This window comes from Oncorhynchus masou, chromosome 33, assembly GCF_036934945.1.
Source record: "Oncorhynchus masou masou isolate Uvic2021 chromosome 33, UVic_Omas_1.1, whole genome shotgun sequence".
NCBI classification, from domain to species: Eukaryota; Metazoa; Chordata; class Actinopteri; order Salmoniformes; family Salmonidae; genus Oncorhynchus; species Oncorhynchus masou.
The window spans coordinates 109,511-132,265 of NC_088244.1; the positions used below are offsets into that span (position 1 = coordinate 109,511).

The 22,755-nt window shown below is 44.5% G+C and overlaps 1 protein-coding gene and 1 long non-coding RNA gene across 2 annotated transcripts; both read right to left on the reverse strand.

Moving 5' to 3' along the window:
- Window positions 1-206: 206 nt before the first annotated feature.
- On the reverse strand, window positions 207-13,323 carry LOC135527494 (troponin T, cardiac muscle isoforms-like). Its single transcript, XM_064955999.1, has 9 exons — window positions 13,264-13,323; window positions 10,206-10,227; window positions 4,461-4,524; window positions 3,923-4,039; window positions 2,267-2,344; window positions 2,039-2,146; window positions 793-899; window positions 576-707; window positions 207-471 (listed from the first exon to the last, which is right to left on the reverse strand). Exons 3-9 carry the CDS (start codon window positions 4,512-4,514, stop codon window positions 438-440), a joined length of 630 nt encoding a protein of 209 aa, XP_064812071.1. The 5' UTR covers window positions 4,515-4,524; window positions 10,206-10,227; window positions 13,264-13,323; the 3' UTR covers window positions 207-437.
- Window positions 13,324-17,527: 4,204 nt separating this feature from the next.
- LOC135527495 (uncharacterized) lies at window positions 17,528-18,903 on the reverse strand. Its single transcript, XR_010453439.1, has 3 exons — window positions 18,798-18,903; window positions 18,117-18,160; window positions 17,528-17,538 (listed from the first exon to the last, which is right to left on the reverse strand). It is a non-coding gene; the product is annotated as an uncharacterized LOC135527495 (long non-coding RNA).
- Window positions 18,904-22,755: the final 3,852 nt, after the last annotated feature.

Here is a 22,755-nt window from a genome sequence, read left to right on the forward strand (position 1 = left end):
GAGATGTTAGAAGGAGAGAGAGATGTAGGAAGGAGGGAGAGATGTCGGAAGGAGAGAGATGTAGGAGGGAGAGAGATGTAGGAAGGAGGGAGATATGTAGGAAGGAGAGAGATATGTAGGAAGGAGAGAGATATGTAGGAAGGAGAGAGATATGTAGGAAGGAGAGAGATGTGGGAAGAGAGAGATGTGGGAAGGAGAGAGATGTGGGAAGGAGAGAGATGTGGGAAGAGAGAGATGTAGGAAGGAGAGAGATGTTGGAAGGAGGGAGAGATGTAGGAAGGAGGGAGAGATGTCGGAAGGAGGGAGAGAGATCAGACAGTAAACAAATAGGCCAGACAGCTGTTCTCCTTAGCCAGTCTACTTCAGTCCCTCAGTCAGTCTACTTCAGTCCCTCAGTCAGACTACTTCAGTCCCTCTTCAGTCCCTCTTCAGTATCTCTACTTCCTCAGGCCTCTCTTGGTTCTCTTGGTGCTGTAGAATAGAGGACACTTAGTTACACAGTTTGTGTGTGTCTGTATGTGCGTGTGCGTGTGCGCGTGAGTGTGTGTCTCTGTGTGTGTAAGGGTTGTCCGTACGTCTTCTGGTGGTCTGACACTCTGTTGCGGAGGACGTTGATGTCATACTTCTGTCTGCTAATCTGATACTGCAGATCAAACTTCTCCGCCTCCAGCTGCTGCTGCCACAACCACAGCTCCTGGGCCTTGTCTCTGCACAGAGAGAGAGAGGTTAGGATCTAGTAGTATAGTGTAATATACATTATTGTAGTAGTATAGTATAGTTGTAGTACTGCACTTCAGTTTGTCCTGGCTCATGTTCTCGATGTCCAGAGACTTCCGTCTGTCCTGTAGAATCTTCTTCTTCTTCTCTCTCTCTGTCTGTCTCTTCCCTCTGACCTCCATCTAGTCATATCATAATAATGAGATACATGTATATAATGATAATAATGTAATAACGAGTTAATATAATAATCTACTGATAATGTTGTGGTAGCAGAATCAAAATTAGTTAGGTAACATTGATAAAAAGATGTTTCATTTACATAATAATACTTATGCGAGATATTTGTCATGAGGATGTTTTCTTTTTGGATAATACTGTTGGCAGTTTGCCGTTATCCCTTCTCTGCTAGGGCTTGGTCACTAGGGGCCCAGAGAGGGGAGAGGTCAGGCTTGTTTTCATATGTCAATGTATCTGTTAAACCATGTGATGCTATGAAGAATATCAGAAGGGGAGGAGGACAGAATGGAGGCTTGTCTTCTTATGGGAATGTGTCTGTAACTATTGTATGTCCCCTCTGAGGTTGCCCTTATCTTGATCTAGTATTTTTATTTTATTTTACCTTTATTTAACCCGGCAAGTCAGTTAAGAACACATTCTTATTTTCAATGACGGCCTGGGAACAGTGGGTTAACTGCCTGTTCAGGGGCAGAACGACAGATTTGTACCTTGTCAGCTCGGGGGTTTGAACTTGCAACCTTCCGGTTACTAGTCCAACGCTCTAACCACTAGGCTACCCTGCCGCCCCAAGAGGCTCACTAAGACCTAAGAGGCTCACTGTCTCAGTGAGCTTGTCCAGGGGGGATGTATGTTGAGATGGGAGTATCTAGAATTGACAATTGATATATGCCATTGGATGAGATAATGGTTTGGAACTATGTTGTACCAAGAACGAGATAAGAACTTTGTTTAGGAGACCAAACTGAACGATAATTTATAGCTAATCCTATCTAGCTATGGGATACTCCTCTTTCGAGTAAAGGGTTCTTTGTGTAATGTTCCTGAGATCTGTGTTTCGTCATGTGAGTTGAGATGGGTGTGTCTTGGCTATAAATTATACTAAGAACTGTTTTGTAAGCACTCAGATAATTCATTTATAGACACTGAATTGATCTGAGAGTCACAGGGCTATGGTGAAGCTCATATATAATTAAAGATGGACTTTATAATATACTCTGACTTGAGTGTGGTTTGCTCTCTGAATGTTTAGTAATACAGGAAATTACCACGACAATGTACATACAGTGTATTATAATAGTACCTTCTGCATGTAGCCTCCAAAGTGTAGGCTAGTCAACGTCTTCTTCTTCTTAGCATCATCATCTGCTTTCCTCTTTGCCTCCTCCTCCTCTTTACGAGTCCTCTCATCCTGGAGAGAGAAGGAGAGAAAGCGCGCGAGAGAGAGAGAGAGAGAGAGAGATCACCCATAAAAAGCTGCAAGTCAGGTTCAATACCTGATACACAGTGTCACTGAGACTCTCTCTCTTACCTCCAACCTCTTCTGTCGTTCTTTCTCTCGTTCACTGCGGATCCTTTGCTGCTCTGATCGTTCAGAACGTCGCTTCTCCTAGAGAGAATATCCAGATCCCTAACTTTAGGAATGACATGAGTGTAGTGTACAATGCTCTCTAAAAGTAAATACTAGCTAGTTTGAGTGACAAGATTAAGAGGCGGGGCTAATTTGACAGAAGTCTGGGGAGGAGCTAGTTTGACTGACAAGTCAGGGGATGGGCTAGTTATGAGTGACAGGGGGCTAGTTTGAGTGACATGGGTCTGGGGAAGGGCAGGGGCTAATTTGAGTAACAGGGTCTGGGGCGGGGCTAGTTTGAGTGATATGGTCTGTGAGGGGGAGGGGCTGGTTTGAGTGACAGGGTTCTGGGAGGGGAAGGGGCTAATTTGAGTGGCAGGTGTCTGGGACGGTGCTAGTTTGAGTGACGGGACTGGGAGGGGCAAGTTTTAGTGACAGGAGTCTGGGAGGGACTAGTTTGAGCAGTGGTGGGCCGTCAGGGACAGCAAGGCCTTCTCTGCTGGCCTAAACATCATCAGAATATAAACTTTTTTTAAATATATTTTCCCACAAATATGTATTAAATTATTCCCCAGAGTAAGAGTTACAATCTTCATTTCATAGTGTTCCTCTTGGTTGCACTGCTTCCAGTCCCAGGTTGAGATTTGGAGGGCTGGTCTTTATGTTAGATATTTTATCCAATCATATTCAGCCATCATGTATTGCCTGGGGTCTAAATCTGCCCTCAGGCCTTCAGAATCAACAGTGCGGGCGCTTGTAGCTTAAAGGGAATGGCAATTAAAATTTAGTGTCAACTAATCAGTTTTAGAGTTGGCTATTGTACGCCTGCTGGCTGGCTCCAGTGTTACACAGGAGCCAGCTAGCAGGCGTAGTGCCTGCACGTCTTTTGATTGGTTTACCAATATTGAGAGGCAGGTCCTATATGGGCAGGTCTCAGAACTAGGAAACTGAAATTGATAAACAAATTAATTTGCGTACGACTAAGCTGTTTTTTCAACCCACAATGGCGGAAGGAGAAGATATTGATTTGGTCGAGGATATATTTATAACGCCATTCTCAAGACGAACTTTTCAAGAAAAGTTAGACATTGTCGGGAGAGGTAGACGCCGACGCTACAAAGCCGACGCTACAAAGACAGGCTCCGAGAAGCACTGCAAACTGTACTGCTGGGAATGCCTATTATTTGCAAGCGATCAATTTGGGGTTTGGAGCCACACTGGCTTTGCAAACCTTAGTTGTCTAACCAACGCAGCAACGAGACACCAAAGTACGGCTGGGCACTTACAAACAATGGTGCTTTTGAAAATGTTTGGGGACACCCGAGTGGATCTACAGCTCAACGAACAAGCGCGCAGGGCAACAAAGCTGCACAATGAAAAGGTATTGTACTCTTCCCCTGCAATTCTCTGAATAAAAATGTCAATTTCAAGGTGACACAACGCCTGGTTGTACTGCGTTTCTGTCTAAATGTATAGTGTCTAGAGCCATGGCATCATAATGATGGTAATAAGAGGTGGATTAATTCAGGTGGGACTGTGTAGGACTTCACTGAAGGCCCAGGCCCCAGAACCATGGCACGCTACTGAGTTTGAGTGACATGTGTCTGTGCCACTCACAATCCTGTCTGTGAGGTTGATAAGCTCCTCTTCCTCCTTCTTCCTACTTTCAAAGTGAACCTCGATCAGTGTCTGCAGCTCATTCAGGTCCTTCTCCATGCGCTTCCTGTGGATGTCCTGCAGAAATAAAAACAATAAAAACAATAACAACAACAGATCCTTCTCCATACTCTTCCTGTGGATGTCCTGCAGAAATAAAAACAATTAAGATCCTTCTCCATACTCTTCCTGTGGATGTCCTGCAGAAATATAAACAATAACAACAACAAAAGATCCTTCTCCATACTCTTCCTGTGGATGTCCGGCAGAAATAAAAACAATAACAACAAAATATCCTTCTCCATACTCTTCCTGTGGATGTCCGGCAGAAATAAAAACAATAACAACAAAATATCCTTCTCCATACTCTTCCTGTGGATGTCCTGCAGAAATAAAAACAATAACAACAACAAAAACAAAATATCCTTCTCCATACTCTTCCAGTGGATGTCCTGCAGAGATGATAACAGCAGTATAGTATATCCAGTCACATACTTACATCAAAATCTACCTTCTCTCCATCCGGGATCTTAGGTGGGATGAGGTTGGGCATTATGAATGGCCTGAGAGAGAGAGAGAGAGAGAGAGAGAGAGAGAGAGAGAGAGAGAGAGAGAGAGAGAGAGAGAGAGAGAGAGAGAGAGAGAGAGAGAGAGAGAGAGAGAGAGAGAGAGAGAGAGAGAGAGAGAGAGAGAGAGAGAGAGAGAGAGAGAGCAGGAGAGAAATATCATCAACTTCAACTACAGGAAACGGAGGGCCGAACATGCCCCCATTTACGTCGACATGGCTGTTGTGGTGCAGGTCGAGAGCTTCAAATTCCACAGTGTCCACACCACTAAGGATCTATCATGGTCCAAACACACCAACACAGTCGTGAAGATGGCACGACAACGCCTCAGGAGGTAAAAAAAATATCTCAAAACGTTCTACAGCTTCAGCATCGAGACCAGCTTGACTGCCTGGCAAATCAAAATCAAAGTTTATTTGTCACGTGCGCCAAATACAACAGGTGTAGTGAAATGCTTACTTACAGGCTCTAACCAATGGTGCGGGGGGGAAGAGTATGTGTGTGTGTGTGTGTGTGTGTGTGTGTGTGTGTGTGTGTGTGTGTGTGTGTGTGTGTGTGTGTGTGTGTGTGTGTGTGTGTGTGTGTAAAGACATAAAACAACCGTAAAAAGACATTTGAAAACAGAGCAGCAAGGCATACTTGTTAGTCAGGCTTGTTGAGGTAGTATGTACATTTAGGTATCGGAACATTTATTGAGTAGATGAATGTCTTCTGAGTGCCATGTGAAGATCATCAAAGGTAAGGGATTCATTTTGTCTCTAATTCTGAGTTTTGTAACGGTTCTGCTTGGCTGGTTACTGTTTGTAATAATTTGTCAACTGGGCTATGTTCTGGGCTAGGTATGTTCTGGGCTAGGTATGCATTTTATTAATCTGACACCGTGGTTGGATTAACAATAAATTAATCTTTAAACCTATGTAAAATATATTTTGTTTTCTGAATTTTTATAATGAGCATTTCTGTTTTTGAATTTGGCGCTCTGCAATCTCATTGGATGTTGGCGAGATGTTCGCTAGCGTCCCACATACCCTAGAGAGGTTAATGGAGTCAGCAGAAGCAGCTGCCAACCCCCTTCCATCGATGGAGGAACGTGTCCTCCAACGGCGATGGATCAGATGATGGAGAGAGTGGTCCTCTCTTCACCTCTGGTTCCTCCGACGAGTCCACCTTCTCCTCCCTCCACATCCGGCTCCGGCGCACTTCGTTTTGCACTCCTGAGGGAGTATGATGGAGCAGCGGCTGGGTGCCAGGGTTTTTTGCTCCAACTCAAGCTGTACCTGGCTACCGTGGGACCAACTCCCTCGGTGGAGGAGAGTGTGAGTATCCTCGCCTCCTGCCTGACGGGTCGTGCTCTGGAGTGGGCCAACGTGGTCTGGAATGGCCCAGACTCGACGAAGGAGCACTACCCAGAATTCACGCGCTGCTTTCGTGCCGCTGGGAACTTTATGGATCAGGCACAGCTGGGAACTTTATGGATCGTGGACTCGCCATCAAGCTGGGTATTCCGCTAGTGCCGATAGATCCCCCCCCCCTTCCCTGTGCACTCCCTAGATAGCCGGCCATTAGGGTCAGGGTTGGTCAGGGAGGCCACGGTTCCACTGGACATGGTAATGCAGGGGAATCATAAGGAGCGGATTAGTCTCTTCCTTATCAATTCACCTGCGTTTCTAGTGGTGCTGGGGGTTCCCTGGCTGGCTAGTCACAATCCTAGGAATTCGTGGAGACAAGGGGTTCTCTAGGGGTGGTCAGAGGAGTGTTCATGGAGGTATTTTGGAGTTTCCATCAGTGTCACGTTGGTGGAGAGTCCAGACCAGGTTTTCACTGTGCGCATTCCCCCTGAATATGCCTATTTGGCTATCGCTTTCTGTAAGAAGAGGGCGACTAAATTACCACCTCATCAAAAGGGGGATTGTGAGATAAATCTGCAGGTAAACGCTGCGCTTCCCAGGAGTCACGTGTACCCATTGCCACAGGAGGAGACGTTGGCTATGGAAACATACGTCACGGAATCTCTGGGACAGGGGTCATTCATTTTACCCGTCTCCTCAAGTTTATTTTTTGTGAAGAAAAAGGAGGGAGGTCTGTGTCTGTGCATTGATTAAAGAGGTCTAAATTCCATCACGGTGGGGTTTAGTTACCCGTACCTTTCATCTAAGGTGGTGAAATTCTTTGAAGGAGCACGTTTTTTCACAAAACTGAACCTCAGGAGCACATATAATCTGGTGCGTATTTGGGATGGAGACGAGTGGAGAACCTCGTCATGCCGTATATATACAGTGGGGAGAACAAGTATTTGATACACTGCTGATTTTGCAGGTTTTCCTACTTACAAAGCATGTAGAGGTCTGTAATTTTTATCATAGGTACACTTCAACTGTGAGAGACGGAATCTAAAACAAAAAACCAGAGACCTGTTAGTTTTTTTTAAGAAGCTCCCTGTTCTCCACTCATTACCTGTATAAAAGGCACCTGTCCACACACTCAATCAAACAGACTCCAACCTCTCCACATCGGCCAAGACCAGAGAGCTGTGTAAGGACATCAGGGATAAATTGTAGACCTGCACAAGGCTGGGATGGGCTACAGGACAATAGGCAAGCAGCTTGGTGAGAAGGCAACAACTGTTGGCGCAATTATTAGAAAATGGAAGAAGTTCAAGATGACGGTCAATCACCCTCGGTCTGGGGCTCCATGCAAGATCTCACCTCGTGGGGCATCAATGATCATGAGGAAGGTGAGGGATCAGCCCAGAACTACATGGCAGGACCTGGTCAATGACCTGAAGAGAGTTGGGACCACAGTCTCAAAGAAAACCATTAGTAACACACTACGCCGTCATGGATTAAAATCCTGCAGAGCACGCAAAGTCCCCCTGCTCAAGCCAGCGCATGTCCAGGCCCATCTGAGTTTGCCAATGACCATCTGGATGATCCAGAGGAGGAATGGGAGATGCTTTGGGGATGCTTTTCTGCAAAGGGGACAGGACAACTGCACCATACTGAGGGGAGGATGGATGTGGCCATGTATCGGGAGATCTTGCCCAACAACCTCCTTCCCTCAGTAAGAGCATTGAAGATGGATCGTAGCTGGGTCTTCCAGCATGACAACGACCCAAACACACAGCCAGGGCAACTAAGGAGTGGCTCCGTAAGAAGCATCTCAAGGTCCTGGAGTGGCCTAGCCAGTCTCCAGACCTGAACCCAATAGAAAATCTTTGGAGGGAAACCCGAAACCTGAAGAATCTGGAGAAGGTCTGTACGGAGGAGTGGGTCAAAATCCCTGCTGCAGTGTGTGTAAACCTGATCAAGAACTACAGGAAATGTATGATCTCTGTAATTGCAAACAAAGGTTTCTGTACCAAATATTAAGTTCTGCTTTTCTGATGTATCAAATACTTATATCATGCAATAAAATGCAAATTAATTACTTAAAAATCATACAATGGGAATTTCTGGATTTTTAGATTCCGTCTCTCACAGTTGAAGTGTACCTATGATAAAACTTACAGACCTCTACATGCTTTGTAAGTAGGAAACCCTGCAAAATCGGCAGTGTATCAAATACTTGTTCTCCCCACTCTATATATATAGCCATGTTATTTTATACTCCCTGTATAGAGCCATGTTATTTTATACTTCCTATATGTAGCTATGTTTTTTCGACTTCCTGTATATAGCCTTGTTATTTTATACTCCCTGTATATAGCCATGTTATTTTATACTCCCTGTATAGAGTCATGTTATTTCTACTTCTTGTATATAGCCATTGTCTTTTCTACTCCCTGTATATGTACTGTATATATATATATATATATAGCCATGTTATTTTCTACTTCCTATATACAGTGGGGCAAAAAAGTATTTAGTCAGCCAACAATTGTGCAAGTTCTCCGACTTAAAAAGATGAGGCCTGTAATGTTCATCATAGGTACACTTCAACTATGACAGACAAAATGAGAAAGAAAATCCAGAAAATCACATTGTAGGAATTTTTTATGAATTTATTTGCAAATTATGGTGGAAAATAAGTATTTGGTCACCTACAAACAAGCATGATTTCTGGCTCTCACAGACCTGTAACTTCTTCTTTAAGAGGCTCCTCTGTCCTCCACTCGTTACCTGTATTAATGGCACCTGTTTGAACTTGTTATCAGTATAAAAGACACTTGTCCACAATCTCAAACAGTCACACTCCAAACTCCACTATGGCCAAGACCAAAGAGCTGTCAGAGGACACCAGCAACAAAATTGTAGACCTGCACCAGGCTGGGAAGACTGAATCTGCAATAGATAAGCAGCTTGGATTGAAGAAATCAACTGTGGGAGCAATTATTAGGAAATGGAAGACATACAAGACCACTGATAATCTCCCTCGATCTGGGGCTCCACGCAAGGTCTCACCCCGTGGGGTCAAAATGATCACAAGAACGGTGAGCAAAAATCCCAGAACCACACAGGGGGACCTAGTGAATGACCTGCAGAGAGCTGGGACCAAGGTAACAAAGCCTACCATCAGTAACACACTACGCCGCTAGGGACTCAAATCCTGCAGTGCCAGACGTGTCCCCCTGCTTAAGCCAGTACATGTCCAGGCCCGTCTGAAGTTTGCTCGAGAGCATTTGGATGATCCAGAAGAAGATTGGGAGAATGTCATGGTCAGATGAAACCAAAATATAACTTTTGGTAAAAACTCAACTCGTCGTGTTTGGAGGACAAAGAATGCTGAGTTGCATCCAAAGAACACCATACCTACTGTGAAGCATGGGGTGAAAACATCATGCATCATGCTTTGGGCCAGCATCATGCTTAGGGCCAGCAACACAATTAGACCCAACCAAATTACGAGAAAGCAAAAAGATAACTATTTGACACACTGGAAAGAATCAACAAAAAACTGAGCAAATTGGAATGCTATCTGGCCCTAAACAGAGAGTACACAGTGGCAGAATACCTGACCACTGTCACTGACCCAAAATTAAGAAAAGCTTTGAGTATGTATAGACTCAGAGAGCATAGCCTTGCTATCGAGAGAGGTCTCCATAGGCAGATCAGGCTCTCAAGAGAAGGCAGTATATGTGCCCACTGTACACACAATGTGGTGGAAACTGAGCTTCACTTCCTAACCTCTTGCCAAATAATGACCATATTAGAGACACATATTTCCCACAGATCACACAGACCCATAAAGAATTCGAAAAGACTGATAAACTCCCATATGTGTTAGCAGAAATACCACAGTGTGCAATCACAGCAGCAATATATGTGGTCCGTTGCCATGAGAAAAGGGCAACCAGTGGAGCACAAACATTGTAAATACAACCTATATTTATCTGTTTATTTATCTTCCCTCACTATTCATACTACAACTATTTGCACATTGCTAAAACACTGCACATAGCTGATAATATAACACTTGAAATGTCTTTCTTTTTTAAACCTTTTTGAGTGCAATGTTTACTGTTTTTTTTAATGTTACATTTGTTTCTTCTCAATTTTGTTCATTGTTTATTTCACTAAATATATGTTCCCCATGCCGATAAATCCCAATTGAATTGGGAGAGAAAGAAAGAGAGAGATAGAGAATAAGAATGGACAACAACAACTCCCAGCATGGTTTCCATATTCTTATCCAATCTAACCTTCCATACCCCCCATTCATTAACATGTTGGAGGACTTACTTGAATTTAGGTTTGGCCTCCTCTGTGGATGATGAGAGAGAGAGAGAGAGAAAAAAATAGTCATTAGAGATGTCCAGGTGAGAGAGACAGACAGACGGACCCAGACACATACTGTAGGAATGAATGGGGTAACGTCATTGATGGGTTTTTCCATTTTGAGTGGGGTCCAAAATTATTGGCACCCTTGACAAAGATGAGCAAAAAAAAAAAGTAAAAACCTGTGCCCAAAACACCCGTTTCAATCCAAATGCCAATGGCGTTAAGCAAACTCCATGTGTTTACATTGGTTGGATGATATGAAAATAGAGCTCTTTGGCCATTCATACCAGTGGTGGTTTTGGCGTCAAAATAAGGATGCATAAGCAGAAAAGGACCCCATCCCTATATATAAAATATGGGGGTTGATCTTTGATGTTATGGGGCTATTTGCTTCCACTTGTTAAGGTCAACGGCATTATGAACTTTATCCAATACCAGGACATTTTTGCCAACAAACCTCGTTGCCTCAAACTTGGCCGCAAGTGGATCTTCCAGCAATAAACTAAAGCAGACATCAAAATCCACAGTGTTTTCTCCAACTCCAAATATTTCAGAAGAAGGCTCAGTATCACGTTCTGACCTTTATTTCCTTTGTTTTGTCATTATTTAGTATGGTCAGGGCATGAGTTGGGGTGGGCAGTCTATGTTTGTTTTTCTATGATTTGGGGATAGGGCTGTTTAGGTTCTCTCATATTTATTGTTTTGTTAGTCTATTCATGTATAGTTTCATCATTCATTCTTCATTAAAGAACCATGAATAGAAACCACCCTGCATTTTGGTCCGCCTCTCCTTCACCACAAGAAAACCATTACAGAATCACCCACCACAACAGGACCAAGCGGCGTGGTAACGGGCAGCAGCAGGAGCAGCGCGATAAAGACTTCTGGACTTGGGAAGAAATCCTCGACGGGAGTGGACATGGGAGAACGAATTGGACGGAAAGGGACCCTGGGCACAGCCAGGAGAATATCGCTGCCCCAAAGAAGAGCTGGAGGCGGTGAAGGCGGAGAGGCGCTGGTATGAGGAGGCAGCACGGCGGCATGGATGGAAGCCCGAGAGTCAGCCCCAAAAATGTATTGGGGGTGGGCACACAGGAAGTGTGGCGAAGCCAGGTAGGAGACCTGCGCCAACTTCCTGTGCTTACCGGGGGGTGAGAGAGACCAGGCAGGCACCAGTGTTATGCGGTGGAGCGCACCGTGTCCCCAGTGCGGTACATACCAGCTCCGCGTATCGGCCGGGCTAGAGTGAGCATCGAGCCAAGTGCCATGAAGCCGGCTCTACGCATCTGGTCCCCAGTGCGTCTCCTTGGGCCGGCTTACATGGCACCAGCCCTGCACACGGTGTCCCCGGTTCGACTGCATAGCCCAGTGCGGGCTATTCCACCTCGCCACCCTGGCAGGGCGACTGGGAGCATTCAAACGGGTTATGTTGGGCAGGCTCGGTGCTCAAGAGCTCCAGTGCGCCTGCACGGTCCGGTCTATCCGGTACCACCTCCACGCACCAGCCCTCCGGTAGCAGCCCCCCGCACCAGGCTGTCTCTCTGTCTCATCCCTACAGGTGCTCCCGCCTGTCCAGTGCTGCCGGAGCATTCCTACTCTCCAGCGCAGCCGGAGTCTCCCGCCTGTCCAGTGCTGCTAGAGCCTTCCTTCTCTCCAGCGCAGCCGGAGTCTCCCGCCCGTTCAGCACTGCCGGAGTCTCCCGTCTGCCCAGCGCCATCAGAGTCGCCAGTCTGCCCAGCGCCATCTGAGCTCCCCGTCTGCCCAGCGCCATCTGAGCCGCCCGTCTGCCTAGCGCCGCCAGTGCCGCCAGTCTGCCTAGCGCCGCCAGTGCCGCCAGTCTGCCCAGCGCCGCCAGTGCCGCCAGTGCCGCCAGTCTGCCCAGCGCCGCCAGTGCCGCCAGTCTGTCAGGAGCCGCCAGTGCCGCCAGGGGCCGCCAGTGCCGCCAGTCAGCCAGGGGCCGCCAGTGCCGCCAGTCAGCCAGGGGCCCGCCAGTGCCGCCAGTCAGCCAGGGGCGCCAGAGCCCCTCAGCCCAGAGGCGCCAGAGCCCCTCAGCCCAGAGGCGCCAGAGCCCCTCAGCCCAGAGGCGCCAGAGCCCCTGCCCCTCTGTCCCGAGCTTCCGCCCCTCTGTCTCGAGCTTCCCCCCCTCTGTCCCGAGCTTCCGCCCCTCTGCCCACCCAGACCCTCCCCTATAGGTTAAGGTTTTGCGGCCGGAGTCCACACCTTTGGGGGGGGGGGGGTACTGTCACGTTCTGACCTTTATTTCCTTTGTTTTGTCATTATTTAGTATGGTCAGGGCGTGAGTTGGGGTGGGCAGTCTGTTTGTTTTTCTATGATTTGGGGATTTGTATGTTTCGGCCTAGTATGGTTCTCAATCAGAGCAGGTGTCATTAGTTGTCTCTGATTGAGAATCATACTTAGGTAGCCTGGGTTTCACTGTGTGTTTGTGGGTGATTGTTCCTGTCTCTGTGTTTGCACCAGATAGGGCTGTTTAGGTTTTCTCACGTTTATTGTTTTGTTAGTCTATTCATGTATAGTTTTCATTAAAGAACCATGAATAGAAACCACGCTGCATTTTGGTACGCCTCTCCTTCACCACAAGAAAACCGTTACACTCAGTGCCGTTTTAGTTGCAAGGTGAGATATTGAAGGGTATTGAAAACAGGGGTGTCAATAATTGTAGCCCCTACCTTAAAAAAAAAAAAAAAGTTGTTGAACAAAATCTCTTTCCATGAGAAATTATTTTAGTGTGAAATCATTTTATTTTCCCTTTTTTTTGTGTACAACAATACCTCAGTATTTGTGTTATTTATTTCAAAGTCTTTTTTGTTCATCTTTATCAAGGGTGGCAGTAATTTTGGACCCCACCTTATATAAACAGTATATGATTGAACCGCATCCCTCAAAGCCGGCCTCGCTGTTGGTTTTGAGTGGGATATTTAGCGTTCACCACCGGTGCTAACTCTACCTGGGCAACAGCCACGGGACTTGGCTATGCAAAACGAGCTTGCCAATTATTTACCTTCTCCTTCCTCTGCCCCCTCCCCTTCATCTGCATGCTCCTCCTCTCCCTCCTGTGGCTCCTCCTCCCCTTCATCTGCATGCTCCTCCTCTCCCTCCTGTGGCTCTTCCCCTGCATCAGGAAAAGAAAAAGAACACTGATAAAGACAAGAGGTGTGTGTGTCTGTGCACATGTGTGGTAGGGTAATGTTATATATATTCTGCTGAGGTAGGTTGTAGTAGGGTTATGTTATATACATTGAATTCTGAAATTATTCAGACCCCTTGACGTATTCCACATGTTGTTACGTTACAGCCTTATTTAAAATGGAGGAAATTGTTTTTCCCCCTCATAAATCTACACACAATACCTCATAATAAAAAGCAAAAACTTTTGTTTTAAAAACATTTTTTTAAATATAACATTTACATAAGTTTTCAGACCCTTTTCTCTGTGCTTTTTTTCAGTGATTACAGCCTCGAGTCTTTTTGCGTATGACGCTACAAGCTTGGCACACCTGTATTTGGGGAGTTTCTCCCATTCTTCTCTGCAGATATGTTCAAGCTCTGTCAGGTTGGATGCATTGCTGCACAGCTAGTTTCAGATCTCTCCAGAGATGTTAGATTGGGTTCAAGTCCAGGTTCTGGCTGGGCCACTCAAGGACATTCAGAGACTTGTCACAAAGCCACTCCTGCGTTGACTTGGCTGTGTGCTTATTGTCGTTGTCCTGTTGGAAGGTGAACCTTTCACCTCAGTCTAGTCCTGAGTGCTCTGGAGCAGGTTTTCATCAAGAATCTCTCTGTACTTTGCTCTGTTCTTCTTTCCCTCGATCCTGACTACTCTCCCAGTCCCTGCCGCTGAAAAACATCCCCACAACATGATGCTGCCACCACCATGCTCCACCGTAAGGATGGTGCCAGGTTTCCTCCAGACGTGACACATGGCATTCAGGCCAAAGAGTTTCATCTTGGTTTCATCAGACCAGAGAATCTTGTTTCTCAGGTTCTCCCATCTCCACAGAGGATCTCTGGAACTCTGTCAGAGTGACCATCGGGTTCTTGGCCACTTCCTGACCAAGCCCCTTCTCTGCCGATTGCTCAGTTTGGCCAGGAGGTCAGCTCTAGGAAAAGTCTTGGAGGTTCCAAACCTCTACCATTTAAGAATTTAACTTTATTTCACCTTTATTTAACCAGGTAGATCCGTTGAGAACAAGTTCTCATTTACAACTGCGACCCGGCCAAGATAAAGCAGTGTGACACAAACAAGAACACAGAGTTATACATAGACAAACGTACAGTCAATAACACAAAAGTAGAAAGATCTATGTACAGTGTGTGCAAATGTAGAAGAGTAGGGAGGTAGGCAATAAATAGGCCATAAAGGCAAAAATAATTACAATTTAGCATTAATACTGGAGTGATGGATGTGCAGATGATGATGTGCAAGTAGAGGTGTGCAAAAGAGCAAGAGGGTAAGTAATAATATGGGGATGAGGTAGTTGGGTGTGCTATTTACAGATTGGCTGTGTAAAGGTAAGTTGCTCTGACAGCTGATGCTTAAAGTTAGAGAGGAGATATGAGACTCCAGCTTCAGAGATTTTTGCAATTCGTTCCAGTCATTGGCAGCAGAGAACTGGAAGGAAAGGCGGCCAAAGCAAGTGTTGGCTTTGGGGATGACCAGTAAAATATACCTGCTGGAGCACGTGTAATTGCTGGGTGTTGCTATGGTGACCAGTGAGCTGAGATAAGGCGGGCCTTTACCTAAAAAAAGACTTATAGATGACCTGGAGCCAGTGGGTTTGGCGTCGGATATGTAGGGAGGACCAGCCAACGAGAGCATAGAGGTCGCAGTGGTGGGTTGTATGTGGGGCTTTGGTGATAAAACGGATGGCACTGTGATAGACTACATCCAGTTTGCTGACTAGAGTGTTGATGGAGAATGATGGAGGTGACTGTGTTCTTGGGGACCTTCAATTCTACATAAATGTTTTGGTACCCTTCCCCAGATCTGTGCCTCGACACGATCCTGCTCGGAGCTCTAAGGACAATTTCTTCAACCTCATGGCTTGGTTTTTGCTCTGACATGCACTGTCAACTGTGGGACCTTATATTAACATGCATGTGCCTTTACAAATCATGTCCAATCAATTGAATTTACCACAGGTTGGACTCCAATAAAGTTGAAGAAACATCTCAAGAATGATCAATGGAAACAGGAAGCACCTGAGCTCAATTTTTAGTCTTATAGCAAAGGGTCTGAATACTTATGTAAATAAGGTATTTCTGAATAATGTATACTTTTGCAAACATTTCTAACAACCTGTTTATGCTTTGTAGTTATGAGGTATTGTGTTTAGATGGATTAAATATGCATTTTTTTTAATCAATTTTAGAATAAGGCCACAAAATGTGGAAAAAGTCAATGGTTTGGAATCCCTCCAGAATGCACTGCATATTCTACTGTGGTAGGTTCTAGTAGGGTTGTGTTCTATATATATATATATTATACTGAGGTAGGGTCTGGTAGGGTTATATTATATATATATATTATACTGAGGTAGGGTCTGGTAGGGTTATATTATATATATATATTATGCTGAGGTGGGGTCTGGGAGGGTTATGTTATATTTCTACTGAGGTGAGGTCTGGTAGGGTTATATTGTATATATATTATACTGAGGTAGGGTCTGGTAGGGTTATATTATATATATATATATTATGCTGAGGTGGGGTCTGGGAGGGTTATGTTATATTTCTATGTAGGTTAATGTTCTGTTTTTAGATACTAGTAGTGCTACGCTCTCTTTCATAAGCCCTTCCCACATGACTTCTGACCTGGCTCCTCGTTGGTCTCTTCTTCCTCCTCTATGGCTGGCTCTTCTTCTAGGACACATAAAGTGAGAGAGTGATAGACAGGCAGAAAAGCCTATCTCGTCCCCTTCTCCATAAGGTGTGCACTTGTTTACTTCAAGACATTGGATTGGTGTAAAGTTATGGCGGAAACTACGTCTTCACCAATCCAAAGCTTTTAAATCCTTGAGTAGGAGTGAACGAGTGCACACTTGTAGGGAGAATGGGATAAGAAGAGCATCAGAATCAGTAGAAAAGTAGAACTGATCTCATTTGAAACCATATTGTCCATACCCCTTTCCTGCAGTTGAATGACCAGATCGGCTTCATGGGTGGAATGTTAATTATTATATTAATAATTTCATAATTATCTGAAATTCCGGTGTTTAATGTCAAACGGTTTTGTTGTATTTCAGTCGTCTGTGATGTATATCAAGTGTAATACTGGGATGCAAACTCCAAATTGATTATATTTAAACTCTATGTCTGACATGGTATGGATGTCTTCTTTTTTTAAGCTCATAACCATGTGTGTGAGGTGTATACTTTTGTTTCAAAGTAGATTTGTTTAAGAGAACCAAGAAACCCCTGTGTGCTCCTGATTGAGCCCACTGCAACCAACATTTACAAATAGCTCTACCATGACCTGTTCTATCAAGTTCTATCATTTTTGACAAATTTCAGTTCATGTGACAAAACAATAAATGTTTTTTTTGGTAGAGAATCACAATCTTAACCTCTGTGAAATATTCAGTTTCTTCAGAAAGTATTCATACTTACTCCACATATTTTTGCATTACATCCTGCATTCAAAATGGATTAAATAGACCCTCTCACCCATCTACACACAACACCCCATAATGACAAAGTGAAAAGATGTTTTTTGCATTTTTTTTTAAATGTATTGAAAATGAAATACAGGAATATCTAATTTACATAAGTATTCACACCATAGAGTCAATACTTTGTAGAAAGACCTTTGGCAGCGATTACAGCAGTGAATCTTTCTGGGTAAGTCTTTAAGAGCTTGCTACAACTGGATTGTGCAACATTTGCCAAATATTCTCTGTCAAATTCAAGATGGCGCCGACGGAGATGGTCGCCTCACTTCGAGTCCTTAGGAAACTGCAGTATTTTTTTTTTATGTTTTATTTCTTACATTGTATTGTTACCCCAGGAAATCTTAAGTCTTGTTACATACAGTCGGGAAGAACTATTGGATATAAGAGTGACGTCAACCACCCCCCAGGACATTGGATCTAATCCCAGAACCCAAAAGAACGTTGCCGCAGAAAAGGTAGACAAAGCTGCCTCTGGTCAGACTTTCGAAGCGTGCACACTACCCAGCGCTTCAGAGCATATTATTCGCCAATGTCCAGTGCAAGCACACACACACACATAAAACACGTACAAGCACACACACACACAGAACTTACCATTCTGCTCACTGTGGATGAATAAGGAATTATAATCACAGAAAACAACAGGCATTAGAAACAGAAATTCAACAAAATATATAAGTAAGTGAAATGTGAGACTTTATAGGTAGGGAAAGGGTATATAATATGATACCACATATATACAGGTTAGTATATCTGGTTGATAATGCGATATTTATATAAAATACTACTTGAGTAAAAGTATTTGTTTTCAAATATACTTAAATATACTCAAATGTCATTGGTCAAATATACTTAAATATCAAAAGTAAAAGTAAATGCTCTAAATGATTTACATTGGTCTTACACAATGGTCTTGTTATTTTAATTTACAGATAGCAAGGGGCTCCAACGCTCAGACATCATCAACAAACAAAGCCTGTATAGTCTGCCAGATCAGAGGCAGAAGGGATGACCACGTTTTCTCTTGATAAGTGTGTGAATTTGACAATTTTCCTGTCCTGCTACACATCGAAATGCTAAAGTTAAGTACAGATACCCTTAAAAAAGAATTAAAAAGGTACTTCAAAATATTTCTACTTAGTGGCTTTACACCATTGTACATATATAATGAATAAAGACTTACTCAAACTCTTCAACCTCTTCATTGTCTGACATGGTTGCTCTGGTCTAGAGAAAACAATACACACACACACAACACACACACACACACACAACACACACACACAGAAATATTACAGTACATACATATACAGTCTATAACCATATCAATACCTATTCATGGGTTTCACGGTCACATTGTTATGAACCAACTTTTAGGTTCCTCCACTTATTCTAAAAGGTGTTCATGATGATTTTGTCCAAATTACAATACAGTGTCTTGTAAATAATATGCTAACATAGGCAAATAATTAGTTGAAATCATTATAAATATCATTTTAGCCAGAAAACAATGTTGTCATTCGCTAGCTAACCTAACCCTAATAGAAAGTTAAGCTATGAGGTGAAGTGACATAAAAACCCATGAATATACATATATACACAACCATATATATTCTGTATTACATTATGTTACATATATGAATATACATCTATACATGTTCTATATTACATTATATTACATACATGAATATAGAGCTATACATGTTCTATATTACAATATGTTACATACATAAATATACATCTATAGGTGGAAAGGTACATCTTTGTAGAAAGGTACATCTTTGTAGAAAGGTACATCTTTGTAGAAAGGTACATCTTTGTAGAAAGGTACATCTTTGTAGAAAGGTACAGCGGTCAGACATACCTGACAGATGGAGAGAAGAACTGACTTCAGTTAGAAGTATTTTCCACTGATCAACAGAAACGTGACAATAGGAGAGAGAGGGAGAGAGAGAGAGAAGGGAGGAGAAGGAGAGAATGGAGGAGGTGTGGGACCCTACAGTGTGTATTAATATCCAGAGATAACAGCCTGAACACTCTGATAGGGTGAGGGTATTCTCTTATCATCCATCCCTAAAAAGGACTCTTCTGGTGGCAGACCTGTCCCTGACACACACACACACACACACACACACACACACACACACACACACTTAAACGGAAGCGATGCCCACACATACCACCACAAAGCACTCACCTTCAGAGATTAACCTAGGAATGTGTCCTCTCAGCCAGCTGGTTCTGGGGTTCACAAACACAAACAGACTCCACAGAGCCCCAGACCAGCAACACGATTAGACCCAATCAAATTACGAGAAAGCAAAAAGATAACTATTTGACACACTGGAAAGAATCAACAAAAAACAGAGCAAATTGGAATGCTATCTGGCCCTAATCAGAGAGTACACAGTAGCTGAATACCTGACCACTGTCACTGACCCAAAATTAAGAAAAGCTTTGAGTATGTATAGACTCAGTGAGCATAGCCTTGCTATCGAGAGAGGTCTCCATAGGCAGATCTGGCTCTCAAGAGAAGGCAGTATATGTGCCCACTGTACACACAATGAGGTGGAAACTGAGCTTCACTTCCTCACCTCCTGCCAAATAATGACCATATTAGAGACACATATTTCCCACAGATCACACAGACCGATAAAGAATTTGAAAAGAAATCCAGCACTGATAAACTCCCATATGTGTTAGCAGAAATACCACAGTGTGCAATCACAGCAGCAATATATGTGGTCCGTTGCCATGAGAAAAGGGCAACCAGTGGAGCACAAACAACATTGTAAATACAACCTATATTTATCTGTTTATTTATCTTCCCTCACTATTCATACTACAACTATTTGCACATTGCTAAAACACTGCACATAGCTGATAATATAACACTTGAAATGTCTTTCTTTTTTAAACCTTTTTGAGTGCAATGTTTACTGTTAATTTATAAAAAAATATATATGTATATGTTACATTTGTTTCTTCTCAATTTTGTTCATTGTTTATTTCACTAAATATGTTTCCCGTGCCAATAAATCCCAATTGAATTGGGAGAGAAAGAGAGAGAATAAGAATGGACAACAAGTCCCAGCATGTTTTCCATATTCTAATCCAACATTAAGTCCTCCAACATTAACATGTTGGAGGACTTACATGAATGTAGGTTTGGCCTCCTCTGTGGATGACGAGAGAGAGAGAGAGAGAGCAAGCGAGAGGGGGAGAGAGCAAGCGAGAGAAAGGAGAGAGAGAAAGAGGGAGAGAGAGAGGGAGAGAGAGAGAAAGAGAGAGAGAGAATGGAGGAGGTGTGGGACCCTACAGTGTGTATTAATATCCAGAGATAACAGCCTGAAGCCTCTGATAGGGTGAGGGTATTCTCTTTTCATCCATCCCTAAAAAGGTCTCTTCTGGAGGCAGACCTGTCCCTGACACACACACACACACACACACACACACACACACACACACACACACACACAGAAGACAGTCATGCCATACTTGTAAGCTCCTACTCCAAGGCAACATTTTTATGAACGTTGTATCTGCTGTCATGTTTCTGTTGGTTTTTTACCTGGGATTCATCCGTTTACCCGATTTAGACACCGCGGCTTAGACAATTTCCAAAGTAGCTAACATATTCATTGTATACCCTGAACATAACCTGTGATTGATTGAATCCTGTAAATCCCAGCCATAGTCTATTGTCCGGAGCTGTTGTCCGGGGTTGTAGTAGCTAGGCGGAAGGAATGGCCAGCCGTTGAGAAATGCTTATTGAAATGTTTGATTATCATGGATTTATCGTGGTGACCGTGTTACCTAGCCTCAGTGCAGTGGGCAGCTGGGAGGTGGTGCTCTTGTTCTCCCAAAACTTTTTGGAGTTAGAGCTACAGTGCGTCCTGTGTCTCCTCCTCGCACTCGCCCTGAAGTACGTGTCCCCAGTCTGGTACGTTCTGTGCCTGCTCCCGCTCTCGCCCCAAGGTGCGTGTCACTAGTCCAGTACCACCTGTGCCGGCTCCACGCACCAGGCCTCCAGTGCACCTCCTTATTCCGGTACGTCCTGTACCTGCGCCACGCATTAGGCCACCAGTGCGCATTCACAGTCCAGAGCCTCCGGCGACGGTCCACAGTCCGGAACCTCCTGCGACGGTCCACAGTCCGGAACCTCCTGCGACGGTCCACAGTCCGGAACCTCCTGCGACGGTCCACAGTCCGGAACCTCCTGCGACGGTCCACAGTCCGGAACCTCCTGCGACAGTCCACAGTCCGGAACCTCCTGCGACGGTCCACAGTCCGGAACCTCCTGCGACGGTCCACAGTCCGGAACCTCCTGAGACGGCTCTTCCTCTGCACCGATGTCCAGTCCAGGTACGGTGCCCAGTTCAGCTCCATGGCAGGAGCTTCCCTCTGCGCCTGTGGCCAGTCCAGGCACGGTGTCCTGTCCCGCTCCAAGGCCGGAGCCTTCCTCTATGCCGGTGCCCAGTCCAGGCACGGTGTCCTGTCCCGCTCCAAGGCCGGAGCCTTCCTCTATGCCGGTGCCCAGTCCAGGCACGGTGTCCTGTCCCGCTCCAAGGCCGGAGCCTTCCTCTATGCCGGTGCCCAGTCCAGGCACGGTGTCCTGTCCCGCTCCAAGGCCGGAGCCTTCCTCTATGCCGGTGCCCAGTCCAGGCACGGTGTCCTGTCCCGCTCCAAGGCCGGAGCCTTCCTCTATGCCGGTGCCCAGTCCAGGCACGGTGTCCTGTCCCGCTCCAAGGCCGGAGCCTTCCTCTATGCCGGTGCCCAGTCCAGGCACGGTGTTCAGCCACCGACACTAATCACCCCCCTTTGGCCACTCCAATACCTTGACTTTGTTTTCTTAAAGCCATTTTGCCACAACTTTGGAAGTATGCTTGGGGTCATTGTCCATTTGGAAGACCCATTAGCAAACAAGCTTTAACTTACTGACTGATGTCTTGAGATTCAATATAAGCGGTGATTCAGCGGGTGATTCCCTGATCCACCTCTACGCAGACGACACCATTCTCTATACATCTGGCTCTTCATTGGACACAGTGTTAATTAAAACCTCTTAAGGATCAGACCCTTGTGTTCATTTTTCACCTAACATGACTTATCCAAATACTACAGGCTGTAGACTAGTCTATGGTTAGTAATACAGACTGTAGACTAGTCTATGGTTAGTAATACAGGCTGTAGACTAGTCTATGGTTAGTAATACAGGCTGTAGACTAGTCTATGGTTAGTAATACAGGCTGTAGACTAGTCTATGGTTAGTAATACAGGCTGTAGACTAGTCTATGGTTAGTAATACAGGCTGTAGACAAGGCTTGGTTAGTTTCTTAACTCTACAGGCTGTAGAAAAGTCTACTGATGATAACACAGAATGTAGACAGTACCTGTTTGGTATTTTACTTAATATTGGCATATTTAAAAAAAAAAATCCTTCTATTATTAAGACGGAATTGTTTGTCAGGTCGACACATGTTGTATTTGGCGCATATGACAAATAACATTGGATTTGATTCGATTTTTGAATTCTCCTAACCTGCTACGAAAATTATATTTTTTCTGCTATCTTAATTATCCAAACCTGCTATTTTTACTCTCATAACCTGCTACTTTAACTGTCACAACCTGATACGTAAATTTGATTAACATGCATTGCAAACACTAAGCTGACCCGCGGTGGACCTGGCTATGGATGATCTAACCAATAATGAAGCGCTGACGTTACACCATCACTGTTGAACCACCCACTGACGTTACACCATCACTGTTGATCCACGGACTGACGTTACACCATCACTGTTGATCCACGGACTGAC

What these genes read in the sequence shown, in the direction of transcription:
- LOC135527494 (XM_064955999.1), bottom strand. Translation starts at nt 4,514, where the DNA reads ATGCCCAACCTCATCCCACCTAAGATCCCGGATGGAGAGAAGGTAGAT. An exon ending in TCAACCTCACAGACAGGATT is followed by an intron (nt 2,345 to 3,922) that starts GTGAGTGGCACA and finishes TATTCTCTCTAG; the next exon opens with GAGAAGCGACGTTCTGAACG. An exon ending in GTGTCAGACCACCAGAAGAC is followed by an intron (nt 472 to 575) that starts GTACGGACAACC and finishes TCTATTCTACAG; the next exon opens with CACCAAGAGAACCAAGAGAG.